This window comes from Colletotrichum scovillei (assembly GCF_011075155.1).
Source record: "Colletotrichum scovillei strain TJNH1 chromosome Unknown Contig00006, whole genome shotgun sequence".
In the NCBI taxonomy this organism is placed as follows: domain Eukaryota; kingdom Fungi; phylum Ascomycota; class Sordariomycetes; order Glomerellales; family Glomerellaceae; genus Colletotrichum; species Colletotrichum scovillei.
This window is the reverse complement of record NW_023336264.1, coordinates 6,220,263-6,234,565: the sequence shown is the minus strand read 5'-3', so window position 1 is coordinate 6,234,565 and position 14,303 is coordinate 6,220,263. Positions and strand designations below refer to the sequence as shown.

Sequence of the window (14,303 nt, the reverse complement as noted above, 5' to 3'; positions counted from 1 at the left end):
CCACAGCATAGGTTCCATCCGCGCCGATTGCGGATGACAGCATCCATGTGAGTGAGGTGAGTGTTGGAGGGGTAGATCAAGGGATGCCATGGAATTCTTCTAGAACACGTCAACCGTTACCAACAGTACCATCCATGATCTACTTACCTTAGGTTCCTACCGGTATCTCCAGAGTCGATCACTTCGGGCATAGGTAGACTAGACTGTTACCCACGGCCAGAGGCAAACTTTCTCATTACGGTGTGTGGCTTGGTTGTCTTTTTTGTGCTTACCAACTTAACCCCGCGGGCTCACACAGTCACACTGCCAGTGGGTGGGGAACAAGCATAGCTTGATTTCAAATGATGCCCATTTGACTTGCTCTTCAACCTCACCTTCTTCTCTGGTGACATAGGTACCTTACTTACTCGGTGCACTTCGCTTTTCCGACGAAACTCTTCTATGCAGCAAATCTCACTCCCACACTTTAAAGGATTCCATCGTCATCAACATGTCGCTTTCTAAAGTGAAGCACATTGTGCTGGTATGACCCCTCATTTTTTCTCTCCGTGTAACTAAATGTCGACTGACTGGCCATGTAGGTCTTGTCGGGCAAAGGTGGTGTTGGAAAGTCTTCAGTGACGACGCAACTAGCCCTGTCCCTCGCGCTCGCAGGGCATTCTGTTGGTGTACTCGATGTCGACCTCACCGGACCTTCAATCCCTCGCATGCTGTCGATCGAAGCGGAGAAGGTCAAGCAAGCGCCCGGAGGCTGGCTCCCCGTGCCTGTCCATGACGCCGTCGAAGAGAAGGGTATAGGCTCATTCCATGCCATGAGCCTTGGGTTCCTCCTGCCCAGACGTGGCGATGCCGTTGTCTGGCGCGGACCCAAAAAGACGGCCATGGTCCGGCAGTTCCTCTCTGACGTCCTGTGGGATGAGACGGACTATCTACTCATCGATACGCCCCCGGGTACCAGCGACGAGCATATTTCCCTTGCCGAGACACTGCTGCGAGATGCTCGGCCTGGCCAGGTCGCGGGTGCCGTTGTAGTTACGACACCACAGGCGGTGGCCACGGCAGATGTCAAAAAGGAGCTCAACTTTTGTGTCAAGACCAATATCAAGGTTCTCGGTGTGGTTGAGAACATGAGCGGCTTCGTCTGCCCTCACTGCTCAGAGTGCACCAACATTTTCAGCTCTGGTGGAGGAGCCGTCATGGCCCAGGAGTTCTCGGTACCATTCCTCGGCACCGTACCCATCGACCCTCAGTTTGGCGAACTTGTCGAATCCGGCAGGAGGCCGCAGTACCCTCAAGGAACGCAAATACACGGTCAGGATATCGGCCAGGCCGAAAAGGAGGGCGAGACAAAGGGCGATACTCTTGTCGAGAAGTACCAGGACTGTTCGCTGTCTCACATCTTTAGCGACATTACTTCCAAACTCACAACAACGGTAGAGGCACAAGCACAGTCATGAGCAAAATGAGCCATCTACGGATACAATGTCAACTCAAGCAGTAGACGACAGGCTCAGTATCTGCACCGTGCCGCAAGTCTTTGCCCCTGGCGAGATGAAGAGGACGCTCGGCTTGGTGCCCAATTCTAGGCACACGACGTACCAGGGATTGGGAACAGCCAGAAACGAACCGCCAGAAGCCTCACCGTACTGTAAGGTACAGAAAAACTGGGTATGGCGAAGTCAAAGCAGCATGCGAAATTTCAGCTCAACACGCATCTGAGAGATACTGGGGGTTTCCAGAGACCGGACAGCATACAGAACACCATGCTCGCTCCACGCTGACCGGGCCCGACTCCGCTGTCGTTGACAAAGTCCGATGGGCGGCCCAGTCATCGATTCGCAGAAAGGTTTGGAAGCACGTGAGGATGCATCGAGATTGGTGGCATCCCGGTGCCTCGGACGGGCAAAGCCCCGCAAAAACATGGTGGTACCTGATTGACAGGTACCTTGCCTAAGCCGCTGTCAAATCCTGGTACTGCGCAAGAAGTTGAAGCACGATGGCTTTTCACTGCATGTCCCACCACTCGTATGTATTTACTGGATATGGTAGGTATCAGGAAGAGATGCATTACCTCTCTCTTTCAATTGATGCTTACCATGTGATGCATCGCAATTCAAGCCTAATGATCTCTCAGAATCCTTCACATTTGGTGACTTTGCTGTGCTTACCTTACCTAAGGTACAATGGAAGTTACCCCTCCGCAACAGGTGGTGTTAATCTTGGGTCCAGGCCTGGAGCTGCGAGAAATGACGTCTGAGTCCCGTTCTTCAGCGACACGTCCCCCCCCCCTGCAGTGCGCCCAAGCCACCAATGTCTTTCCCTGTCTGCGCTATCTCGCAACCTCCAGGATGTCTTTTCCGTCCTTTCCCGGGCATAGCTCTCCACTGGCAGGTGAGTGCGATTGACTACTACCTTACGCGGTGCAGTACTTCATACGGTTTGCAGCAGAGTCGAAGGTGGTGGGAAAGGGACAGGTGTTTTTATTAGCAGGGAGACATTGGGCATTCCCAAAACGGCTCTCTGCAGCGGACAGTTGGTCAAGAAATACCGCCAAAGAAACGTTGCCATCTGAAAAAAGTGCGCAAATGGAAATATCCGTGAGACCTGGGATTGGTGAGGGAGGTACCTTAGAGCAAGTACCGCCATGTCTGTTTTAGCCAGAATGTCCTCCCAGGCTTCTTTCCTGGTGGGCAGTGGCAGCTCCTCGTAGCTTGGGCTGAAATTTTTGTGTGGAGAGGCCGGGGAGGGGTCGCCCCCATGCCGCCAATTGTCGCTCAATTTGCAGAAGCAACTTTTTTTTTATATTTTTTATATTTTTTATTTTTGTTCTTAGCCCACCCAGACAACGCTTCCCCTCCACCACGAACCACAACGAGCACATCCACATCCACCACGACGGAATCCCTCCCGGAGCTTCAAAATTGACAACCTACCTTTCCACGCCGAAACCTTTCTTCGGTTGTGCGACCTACAAATCTCGTCTCTCAACCCGACGGAAACCTCCATGATCGATATACAAACCTAGTCCCCTGCGACGGTCATCTCTCTACTGGTGGCATTCACGCTGCCCCTCGTTCTGCGACTTCAGCCAATTTCTGGCCATCTATGAACCAAGTCGACCTCCTCCGCTTCCTCTCCAAGCCCGCAAAGTAAGCCCTTCATTCTCCTCTTGGGTTCCTCGATGGAAGTATTATCCATCGCATGCTCTATCTACTGATCGATTGAATCCCACAACAATTGACTACCTTCACAACATCGGCGCATCCCGCTAATTTTTTCCTTCCCTAGGCCCAGATAACACCTGCTTAAACACGTAGGCACCAACCACTTCCATAGAAGCATCGCTCTTCTACTACACTCCGTCTCCCGCCATCCAACCGACCTCCCATCGCGCAGATAACCTCGTCTGCCGGGTCCGATACTCCACCACAGGTATCGGTTTCTGCCAGAGCGAGGCCCTACAACAAGACACAATTCCGATCCTTAGGGTTATTTTCCTACCCCTCAACGCTCGACCTCCCTAACGTCCTTAAGTGACGTTGCACCTTCTATACACTGTTTGCTGCTGGCTCCGCCAGCCTCCAAAATTGTCCACCCTCCTGTGGGCCTACTCTCTCAAACGAACGCCGCAAAGTTCGTTTGAGCGGTAGCTAGTGTCCCGCGGACTTCTAGCCCTTTACCGGGAAAGTCATCAAACATCTAAGCCTACTCTTTCTCACACGAGCTCCCGGGTTGCGCCCAAAGAGCTAGTCCTGCAGAAGATGGTCAACCCCTCCGTCCCCAACGACTACGCCCTCTCTCCGGCTGAGGCTACTCCTCATCTGACAATCAATCATGATGTCGCTGCTGACCTAGACTCCACCAACGCCTTTGAAGGTAATATGGCCCAAGCAAAATCATAAGCCTCTAACCCGACCGCTTGCTGACAGACAAACTCTCCAGGCCCTGAGAAGCTCCTCGAAGTGTGGTTCGCCCCTGGCCCCGAGTCCCTCCCCGCGAGCGCCCAGCCCAATGGCCTGAAAGCCGTCTCCGCCGACACCTGGGTTACCATGCTCGACATGGTCAACTGCAAGATCCTGTCAGTCCTCGAGTCTGACTCTGTCGACGCCTATCTCTTGTCCGAGTCGAGCTTGTTTGTGTTCCCCCACAAGCTCATTCTCAAGACCTGCGGCACGACCACTCTCCTCTTGGGCTTGCAGCGACTCCTCCACATCGCGGCTGAACACGCCGGCTTTCCGTTCCATAACGCCAAGGAGTCCACCAACGTCAAGGCTGCTGCAACCCCCTACCGAGTCTTCTACAGCCGCAAGAACTTTTTGTTCCCTGACCGTCAGCAGGGCCCCCACCGAAGCTGGAGATCCGAGGTCAAATACTTGGATGACCTGTTCGAGGGTGGCAGTGCCTACATGGTTGGCAAAATGAACGGCGATCACTGGTACCTCTACATCACCACGCCGAACAAAACCTTGACGCCCCCCAGGACTCCCGACGAGGCAGAAGAAGCTGCTGCATTTGCCGCCAGGATTCCCACTGGTAGCGTGGCCAGTTTCAGCAGCGGCTTCGAGGAGCGCAGTGACGAAACTCTTGAAATTCTCATGACCGATCTCGACCCTGAAAATGCGAAGCAGTTCTACTTGGCGGACGCGAGTGCGGTCGCTACCGACAAGTTGCACTTGCCGCAGACACAGGCGGCTCGGGACGATGCCCACCAGAGTTTGGGTGACATGTCTCAGGTTCATGAGAAGGCGGGCGGCGAGGACCACGTCGACGTCTTTGAGAACATCGGCGAGTCTGACCTCAACGATGGCGAGCGTGCTGCCACTGAGGCTCTGACAACCGAGGGTCACGCGATTGGTACTGTTGTTTCCGAGGGTTGCGGCCTCTCCAGCGTGTATCCAACCAGCAAGTATCCCGGAGCTCGCGTCGACGCCTACCTCTTCAGCCCTTGTGGCTTTTCCGCCAACGGTGTTGTCCCTGCCATTGCCGACGAAGATGATGACTCGAAGAATGAGAAGGGCGGAAATGCTGCTCATTACTTCACTGTCCACGTCACTCCGGAGCCTAACTGCTCGTTCGCCTCTTTCGAGACCAACGTTCCTGGGGGCCAGAGTGGTCGCACCACGGCTGAGATCATCGAGCACGTCGTTGACATCTTTAAGCCTGGCCGCTTCAGTGTTACTCTGTTTGAGGCCAAGGGCAAGAGCGCCAACCCCTATGGCATGGGTGATTATGCTTCTCGTGCGACTGCCGTTCAGCGTCTTGTTGACCCTGTCCGTGGGTATCGTCGCATTGATCGTATTGTCCATGACTTTGAGGATTACGACCTCGTCTTCCGCTTCTACGAACGGGATGACTGGGCTGGCGACCGTGAGGCTCGCCTTGGAGAGGAGATGTGAGTTGCCCTCCATGAGGCGTTGGCTATGTTTCCATTCTTCGAACGCGTGATGCATCTGGCCATATCCTGTCCGGCTGCCATCCCGTCCAGAATCGCTCGCTATATATCAAACACATATCTATGCATGGTATTTACATAGTCAGATACTGTCAATCATTGGATTTAGTTGCAGGATTTGTTTTTCAAAACAGATTGTTTCGCCAATACATCATCATGAGTGAGAGTCACTTACACGCCGTCCTACCTACTAGCTTTGTCACTTTATCCCACATCTTGGGCCCGCTTTACTCAGTGTCTGATATCTCAACCGACCTTGATCCCGATGCGATCGATTGCTGAGCAGATTTCTTCCACACCCAACGAGGCCGGCTGCAAGCCAGAGCCATCCGGTTCAGCTACAAATTCTTGACCAGCCTCGGGCCGTTATTGACATGTCTACTGATATTGGCAAGGAGAAGCTCAGGCTTGAGTTGAGTCTGCCAACCACGCACAGCTTTCCGAGGCGTTTATGGCTGCTCAGTAGCAGCCGGGCTCTGGAATGCATCAGATCGATAGGCCTTTGAGTCCCGATGCAGCGGTGCTCCAGCCCACAACCACCCCAGATGGCCGTTGGCCCCCAGCGACCAGTGCCTCGATTTGTCTCGGGCTGGAATGCTGAGAGCCCACCCGCCACGCCAGCAAGTGCTGGCAGCCATCGCGAAGACACCAGCCATCCCACTTCAAATGATATATGAACATGCTCAGAGAAGGATATCGGAGTAAAGGTGATGGGAACTCTCAAGCAACAGTCCAGCATCCGATCAACCCTCGCCGCCTTCTGCCATGGCTCCTTCTCTCAAAGGCGACGACACCGTCAGTGTCGTCGAGTCGTTGGAGACAAAGTCCTCCATGTCAGGAAGCGATGTTTCCACAAAATCCCCGCCCAAGCCTCTTCCGATTGTCATGATCGCGGTCATGTTCCTCATGATCGTCGCGTCCGGGGGAGGTCTTTGTCTTTCGGCTCTTCAGTTTCGTCCCTCAAAGACTGGCGAGCGTGACTGTCTCAGTCAGAGCTTTATTCTGTTTGGTGTAAGTGTTGCCCCCGATGGCTGTGGCTCAGTGGAATGCAGGCTTACAATTCATCGCAGTCGATGATCTCCCCCATGTATGTGGTGTTACACATCATCGTGTCATTCCGCAACTACCAGGTTGTCAAGAGGCAGTCACTGCAATCACCTTTGGTGTCATGGGCTGTCATTGTTGCCCGCTTGGGTCTCTTGCTCTGGATTCCGGCCGTGATTCTCTCTTCAGTAGCTCTGTCACATTACCCCGGCTTCGTGACACAAAGCCCAATTACTGAACTGAACTTTTCAGTATCCGTCATCGGAATGTACGTCGCAACCTGAAGATGCATGCATACAAAGTGCGTCTAGGACTAACACTTTTCGACTAGCATTTGCAGCATTGTCGTCATTCTCGTCCTGGAGATTGCATCGCACCCATTCGAGCTGCCCTGCTTCAGACGGCGGAATACAGTCACTTGTCTAGTCAGCGCCTTCGAAAAGGATCTCAAGGACGAGGAAGCCAAGCCTTCAAGCCGGCCAAACAGTCGTCCTCCGACCCCTCCAGCCTACTATTACTTTCCCGCCAACCACCGACACACGATCCCGGCTCCAGCAAGAGCCAAACTCGTTCGCAAAGCCAGCTACCCCAGGCGCCGGGAGCAAATCCCCCCCGTCCCGCCCATCCCGTACCCGCACCCGGACTCCCTCGGCATCATGCTCCCCATCGCAGAGCCTCTGCCTCCTCTTCCCGAGCTGGAACAGACTTCCGTCGCTCCGGCCATCAAGATCACCCCCGCCAATGCGCCTGAATGTCTCTGCCCCGGGAACGGTAAGCTCGCCCCGCCGGCGAACAAGGACAAGCCGTGTCCCCCTCCCCCCGGAACGGCGTGGGCTAAGGATTGGGAGCAGCTAGCCGTTGATACCGGCGTGCGACGAAACGGGTCATTGAGCGACTATGGGTCTACCGTCGGAACGGATACGCTTGATGGAAGGTTCGATACCCGTGGAGTTGCGTTGAAGCCGCCTCTGCCTTCGATCATCGTCACACATAGTCCAGAGCAAGTCTGACAGCCGAAATGTTGTGGAAAAGTTGGATGATGTTTCTTTTCTTGAATACTGTACTATTGGCTGTCTGGATAAGCCGAGGTTATGGATTGCGGGTCATGGGTAACGGATTACGGATTACGGGTTATGAGCAGATGAAGCGTTCCTCTGTTATCTTTACGAGTCGTCTTGTTGGATCTCTTTTGTAATGAATCTCAATTCCATTTTCTTGAACACTGCTCTCATACAACCTTTGAAGAGTCTGGTGATGATCTTCTTCCTGGGTTCGAAGTTATCCTCCTCACAAGTCTGACGCCTTGCAGCCACTCATATGCTATACCACCAAATTCCGTCTAGTGGCTTGGCTTCGTACCTCGTGTATGCCGGAATGGTGCTGTGGAACACTCTCCTGGTCGCTCAGCCACTCCCACGCAATCCTCGTCTTGGCTTCGTTTTTCGCATTCTGTTGAAAACATCTGACGCCCGAGCAAGCAGGCCAGTCACCCCGCAGGAGGTCATCGCAGGCTCCGTACAGAATAATGTGAGGATCTGCAAAATACGTCAGATGCTCAATATGCTCGGATAATCAGACTCGCTAGAGCTGGATGAGGCCTTCCAGGCTTCTGGTTCATGATCCTGTACCGAGTAGTCATGTAGGCTGTAGGGCGGATAACGGAGAGTATATAAACGAGGTCACAACATCAAGCATCTTCTAGCCGTTGTTATACCTGGTGCCATCCTTCGACTCCTCGTTCTCTGCAATTCATAATCCAATTCTTAATCAGAAAGGAGGATGAGCAGGTTCCTTCGCCTGCGAATTCCAAACCATGAAGATGCAGAAGTTGCTTCTTCTACCCACTGTCTCCTCGGCCACGTCGACGGGCTTCCCTACAGCCACGATATCATCAGGTCAGATCCAAGGTATCCCGACGAGTCGCCCAAACGCGATAACTCCAGTAAATAAGTTTCTCGGAGTTCCCTATGCCACTATACCTGAGCGATTCTCCTTACCTCACCCGCCGAAGCCATGGATAGACACTTTCAAGGCCACGGCATTCGGGCCAGCATGTCTCCAAAATTTTGGCATTAACGGCAAGATACAACTTCGTTTAACTGGTTTTCTGCCTGCAGTACTAACTTGATGTTCCTCCCAAAGAGCTCGGCCCGAGACTTGAAGTCCTCCAAGATCTCTTCAACACCCCAGCACCGCCTGAGAGCGAAGATTGCTTGAGCGTCAATATCTTTGCTCCCGCAACAACTCGATTGCCGGGCGACGGACTTGCGGTGGTGGTCTTCATCCCTGGCGGCGGATGGCAACTGGGCCACGGCAGACTCGATCTTTCTGTTTTTGCGGCATATGAAAACATCATCGCCGTAACTCTCAACTACCGCACAAATGGTAAGATGCATCGGATCTACATTGGTCATCATCTGCATAGGCATGAACCCTCAAGAGCTAACGCATGTGCTCTATAGTCTTTGGCTTCCCTGCTTCGCCTGAGATCCCACTGCCCGAACAAAACCTGGGTTTACACGACCAGCGTCTCGCTCTCACTTGGGTACAAGAAAATATCGCCGCCTTTGGAGGTGATCCATCCAAGGTGACAATCTGGGGCCAGTCCGCGGGCGCCTTTTCGGTAGACCACCACCTCAAAGCCTACGCCAACAACGCGCTGGTCCCATTTCGAGCTGCAATCATGTCCAGCGGTCAGATGAGTTTTGGACATCTCGCCCATTCATCGCCCGGAATCGATGCCTGGACGGGGCTTTCGCGTTTAGTCGGATGTGTCAACGCGACAGATGAATTGAGATGTATGAGGGCCGTTCCAGCGGAGAATCTAATCAGCGCCATGCGAAAGTTTCGCATCACTTTCGGACCACAATTCGACAACGTGACGACCCTCAGCAAGCCAAGTGTCCTCTGGAGAAACGGGAATGTTGTCAGAGTTCCTCTTCTGATGGGTACAGTAGAGGAAGAAGGGCGTGGGCTGGTCAACGACAAAGTCAACATGACGGCCTTCTTCAATGCATATCTTCCGCCGGCTTTGATATCACCCGAAGACCTGGAGACGATTGTCTCCTTGTATCGCTCCGATACCCGAGTCAAGAATGATTTTGATCTTGCTTCGGCCATTTACACTGATTTGCTCTGGTCTTGTGTACGTTTCTCCCTCAAACGAATCTCCACAAAACTTGAAGTTGCTGACGAACAGGCGCAGCCTCAATCCATCCTTGCCTCGACAGCAGCCTCGAATGATATTTCTACTTGGCGCTATCACTTCAATACTTCCATCCTCAATCTCTTACCTAAAGAGTACGACTGGCTAGGCAAGTTTCACGGCTCGGAGATTATCCTTCTCTTCACCGATCCAGATACCACACCTTACACCCCTCAGACATATGCGGCGTATGAATACTTGAGGGGCGTCGTTGCGCGCTTTGTGAAGAATCCTTCCGTAGGTCCTGGGTGGCCGGCCGTGGGTTCGTCATATGCTCCACTCGACGTTGCGGTTTTGGGGGATGTGGGTGATACCTCGAGCGCCATGACGGTGTCGAATTCTACAGCCATGAATGAGAGGTGCAAGCTTTTCAACACGATATGGCCCAAACTCGAGGCTATACAACGCTATGCTCACTCTCATGGGCATCGATGAACTTGGCTCATGTAGATATCTTCACACCGAATCTCATATTATTCGACTACTCCTAGCCAAAGGCTCCCTCCCGAAGCGCTCAAGCAACTCAGCTCACGATACAACCCTCACCGTACTCCCAGCCTCACCCTTCTCAACCGCCTCCACTCTTGGCCCAATCTTCCTCCAAATCTCCTCGGCAACATCCTCAAGCGTACCCCCAGCATCAACCACAACCAAATCCTCCTCCTCTTGCCGAAACTCCCGATCGACCCTGCCCTCCTCGCCCAGACCACCATCAGGCCCAACGCGCCCCAGACTCAGGCCCCAAAACAGCTCGCGCACCCGCTTCTGGAACTCGGCCTTTTCGTAGACCTCGCCGCCCCAGCCCCCGCGCTCCCGGGCGACGGCCTCCTCGAGGTCGAGGAACAGGACTAGGTCCGGTCGGGGGAGGCCGATTTCCGGTTGACGCGCCCAGTGAAGGTTCAGGTGGGGGTTCTGTTTCGCGGCGGAGTAGACGATGCCCGAGTGGTAATACCTGTCGCAGATGACGGTGTATCCTGACGCCAGGAGGTTTTGGATGTTTTTTCTAAGACGGGTGTAAGCTTGGTCAGATAAAACGATGTACGAGAAAGGGGGACGACTTACACTGCTTCCCATCTGTTTGCGCTAAAGAGAAGGTGGATGACGTGGTCTTCCATCTCGACTGAGCTCTTGAGATAGGCGTCAATCATTTGACCAATAGGCGTTGTTCTATCTATAATATGAGTTCAATTAGTGACAATAGTTGATGCGTCATCCAGGTGCAAGTATGGAAAGACCATCGTTGACGTGACAAAAGCTGGATACACACCCGGAAACCTCATAACCTTGACCTTCTTCCCCTCTTCGATCAGCCGCTGTTCAAGCAGCTTCACCTGCGTGGTCTTGCCACTTCGATCAAGACCTTCAAATGCAATAAAGGCCCCGCGGACGACGCCCGCCGGCGGCGTGGTGACGGGGAGAGCATCCCCGGCCTGCCCGCCGGTTGCGGCCGACGTCGCTATGGCCGCCGTGGCAAGGTCATTGATCGATGCCATTGAGTCTCGATATTCCGTTTTACAGTGAATGCCGGTGCTCCAATCGCGACTTCTATGGTCCAATGATAGGATATGAGTGCGGGACACTGCGCTGATGTGAGATGCGAATATCGCCGAGTGGTGCGGTTCTGGGTGCGAAGGTGTAATGAGGTGGGCACATGCGGGCCGAGTGGAGCCCCGGAATACGGGCGTTGGAACGACCGGGTAGGGTGAGGTGAGCGGCTGTCACGTGGGAGCACATCGCGGACCAACAACACCAGATTGCCCATCTTGAAGCACTCGGATGGTGCGAAGGATGACGCGACGATGGATGGCAGTGTCTTTCGTAAAAGTAGACTATACAGTTGCATGGCCAAAGCTGATGGCCAAGATGCATGGTGGGCATGGTGACAAAAAGGGCTCCAAAGCATAGCAGAAATAACAGCTTCAATAGTGCTCTCTATTGATGAGGACATCAATCGCTCAAACAAAATCAAACAATCGCAATACTCCGAACCCAGCTTTGTACAAAACAAGACACCCAAATCCGTTGTTCCTACACCAAGAGTGTCCCAGGGTTCCCCGTCGCTTAGTCCTTGCTCGTCCATCCGAAATCCCGAATAACCGTTGCAAACGCCGCATTCATCATGGACCCGTAATTAAAAGATGGTGAATAGTTGGAAGCGAAGCAAAGTCCAGTCAAATGACCAAAGTGAAGCAAGCCATCATCAGCATTCAGCAACCGCCACCTCTGATTCATCTTTGGCGCTTCCACTTTCCCACAGCTCAAAGCTCTCACCGGTGCCCTCCATAGGCTCCAAGAGCGCAGCCTTGGCCGCTGTCTCTGTAGATTTGCCCATGAGCTCGTCTACACCTTTTTCTTCCGCGGGAACCTCGAGCGGGGCTACTATGGGCTCCGGGACAGACTCTTTGAGTTCGGGCACTACTGCGGCTTGGGGGGCCACCTCGCTCTCCTCTTCTTCCTCTTCGTCGGCGGGGACTATAATGATGGATGACTCGTCGCAGCCAAACGCATAAAATTCGCTGGCATCCATCTCGCCCAGAGCTATTCTCTCCTTTTCAAAGATCATCTCGTCCTCGCTAGTACGACGAGCAGAGCGACGTGCAGATGTCTGGCTCACATCATCGACAGGCGGCACATTCTCCTTGTCGCGACCCTCTGCGCGGTCCCTGCTGGCTTTGCGTTCACTCTCCTCATCAGAGCTTATGTCGAGGACACATGTGCCGTGCTGGAGCATGTTGGTCATTTCCTGCTCTGGCGTATCCTCATGGATATCAAAGAACCAAGATGCCTTCAAATCAGGCTCGTCAAGGTCCTTCACAGCATTCCGCGAGGACGTGGCAACAGTAGAACGGGCAGCATAGCTCGGGATAGTCCCCTTGAGAGCAGCATCGAGGCTGAAGGGTGCCGAGGAGGATGAAGGGAGGTTGAAGGCAGGCGGATCTACGCGCGTGTAGGGGCCAGCGGTTCTACGACGGTTTGAAAGGATGCCGGATCTCTTGCCGCGAGTTGGCGAACGACCAGCGGGAGCTGAGAGTGGAGAGGACTTGGCGATAGCCGTGTTGATCTTAGCTGAGGGCGATTTGGGCTGCAGCAAACTGCGAGGGCGAGGCAGGGTAGGCCTTGAGGAGTTCAACACAGGGCTAGCAGCGAGAGGCGCGGCCTTGGTTAGAACGAAGGACGAGGGCTTGAGGACATCCTTTGACGGGTAGAAGGTTTCGGAGCTCTTAGATCGCTTGGAGAAAGCAAACGGGTCGACATTTTCGCAATCGTCGGTTTCTACGCTGTCTGAAGCTTTGCGCTTACCGCCAGTAGCTGATGGAGCAGCTATTGAAATTATTAGCGACCATTTGCGCAAGGATTTTGGACATGTTCTGGGCAGGTGCTCAAGTTGGTGGTCTAGGCGCATTCTAGCGGTATGGCGGGCGAATGTCGTTGAGAGGGCCACATACAGCGCCCGCCGCGTTGCGAGTACACAATATGAGAACATGAGAATTGCAGGGAGGGAAACGGGCGTGTTTGGTCGTGGGTTGATCAAACATACCATTCTGTCTATTCTTAATGCTCGTCAGATTCTGCAGTCGGGTGCCGTCGAGGGGCGCAAAGGGTTGACGTGAAATGGACGCCATCGTGTATGGATCGAAGCGGCTGTGCGCGCAACAGGGCGAGTGGATGTGGTGTTGTGGTTCCGCTGTGCGATGCGATGGGGTGCGGTGCGTCGGGAATGGGGGTAGCCCAGCCAGCGGCTTTCAGTTTGATGCCCGGGTCCCAGTTGCTCTGTGATCGACAGTCGGCTCGATTCGTGGAGAATGGGGACTCGTGAGTGAGTTCCAGCGTCCCCTCGTCGGTAAGTTCCCTGGGAAAGCAAGTCGGTGCCAGACAGACTCAACGGTGTTGAAGCTTTGGGGGCGGCGGTGAGGTGTGCGGCGGAATAGAGTAGCGAGTGTGTGTATTCGTTGTTTATTTGTTGTTCTCTTCCGCGCAGTGGAATCGAGTGAGTTGGTTGCAGGAAGAGAGTGATCGAAACGCAGTCGACGAGCTGGCGTGGGGTGGGAAGGGGGGATAGAGAGAGAAAAGAGTGCGGGCGAGGTGAGCGTCGGTAGGGAGCAGGGATTACTCTAGGCTTAGATTGAGATGCGGTCTCTCTTGAGTAGGAGAGAGAGACGCGGAGAGGGCGCGCGCACGGAACCGGGGGTGGGATAGAGAAGGGCGTGTATCGGTAAGGCCTGGGTTTGGGTCCTGCCGGGGCCTGGCCTTGGTCGTGGGCTCGACAAGTGATAGCGCAACTATAGTCTGGCGGTGTCTTGTTGGATGGATGCCGATGGAGATGGTAGCAAGCGGCGTTGGTCGCTGAATGCAAGGCCCTGGAGCCAAAAAAGTGGTTTGAAGTTGAGCTACGCTACTGCGTGAGGAACAGAGATGGGCCACTCAATGCCCAGAGAAGCAAGCGACGGTATGGTATTTCGAGGAAGACGGGTGTGTAAGGAGCCAACTAAGGACGTGTACGGATAGTATACGCAGTAAGGACTAGGAATCAAAGTCTAGGTGTCTTGTCAGCGTTTGGAGAGAGATACTTGGACGATGGGATTTGTAGGAGGGGAAAGAATA

At 53.8% G+C, this 14,303-nt stretch overlaps 6 protein-coding genes across 6 annotated transcripts; 4 read left to right on the top strand and 2 right to left on the bottom strand.

Moving 5' to 3' along the window:
- Positions 1-120: 120 nt before the first annotated feature.
- HER10_EVM0007710 (uncharacterized protein) lies at positions 121-2,118 on the top strand. The gene is made up of 2 exons (XM_035477256.1): positions 121-523; positions 582-2,118. The coding sequence occupies exons 1-2, from the start codon at positions 491-493 to the stop codon at positions 1,455-1,457; spliced, it is 909 nt and encodes a 302-aa protein (XP_035332910.1). The 5' UTR covers positions 121-490; the 3' UTR covers positions 1,458-2,118.
- A 736-nt stretch (positions 2,119-2,854) lies between these two features.
- On the top strand, positions 2,855-5,495 carry HER10_EVM0007468 (adenosylmethionine decarboxylase). Its single transcript, XM_035477023.1, has 2 exons — positions 2,855-3,876; positions 3,943-5,495. Exons 1-2 carry the CDS (start codon positions 3,762-3,764, stop codon positions 5,394-5,396), a joined length of 1,569 nt encoding a protein of 522 aa, XP_035332880.1. The 5' UTR covers positions 2,855-3,761; the 3' UTR covers positions 5,397-5,495.
- A 722-nt stretch (positions 5,496-6,217) lies between these two features.
- Positions 6,218-7,506, top strand: HER10_EVM0010727 (uncharacterized protein; the record flags this gene model as incomplete). Its single annotated transcript, XM_035480178.1, has 3 exons — positions 6,218-6,463; positions 6,523-6,764; positions 6,828-7,506. The coding sequence occupies 3 exons, from the start codon at positions 6,218-6,220 to the stop codon at positions 7,504-7,506; spliced, it is 1,167 nt and encodes a 388-aa protein (XP_035333280.1).
- Positions 7,507-8,309: 803 nt separating this feature from the next.
- Positions 8,310-10,136, top strand: HER10_EVM0012494 (uncharacterized protein; the record flags this gene model as incomplete). Its single annotated transcript, XM_035481888.1, has 4 exons — positions 8,310-8,574; positions 8,639-8,881; positions 8,959-9,641; positions 9,702-10,136. 4 exons carry the CDS (start codon positions 8,310-8,312, stop codon positions 10,134-10,136), a joined length of 1,626 nt encoding a protein of 541 aa, XP_035333512.1.
- Positions 10,137-10,229: 93 nt separating this feature from the next.
- HER10_EVM0013103 (thymidylate kinase) lies at positions 10,230-11,194 on the bottom strand (the record flags this gene model as incomplete). The annotated part of the gene is made up of 3 exons (XM_035482471.1): positions 10,230-10,704; positions 10,764-10,872; positions 10,969-11,194. The coding sequence occupies 3 exons, from the start codon at positions 11,192-11,194 to the stop codon at positions 10,230-10,232; spliced, it is 810 nt and encodes a 269-aa protein (XP_035333585.1).
- A 707-nt stretch (positions 11,195-11,901) lies between these two features.
- HER10_EVM0010166 (uncharacterized protein) lies at positions 11,902-13,324 on the bottom strand (the record flags this gene model as incomplete). Its single annotated transcript, XM_035479635.1, has 2 exons — positions 11,902-13,022; positions 13,240-13,324. 2 exons carry the CDS (start codon positions 13,322-13,324, stop codon positions 11,902-11,904), a joined length of 1,206 nt encoding a protein of 401 aa, XP_035333207.1.
- Between the last annotated feature and the right edge of the window lie 979 nt (positions 13,325-14,303).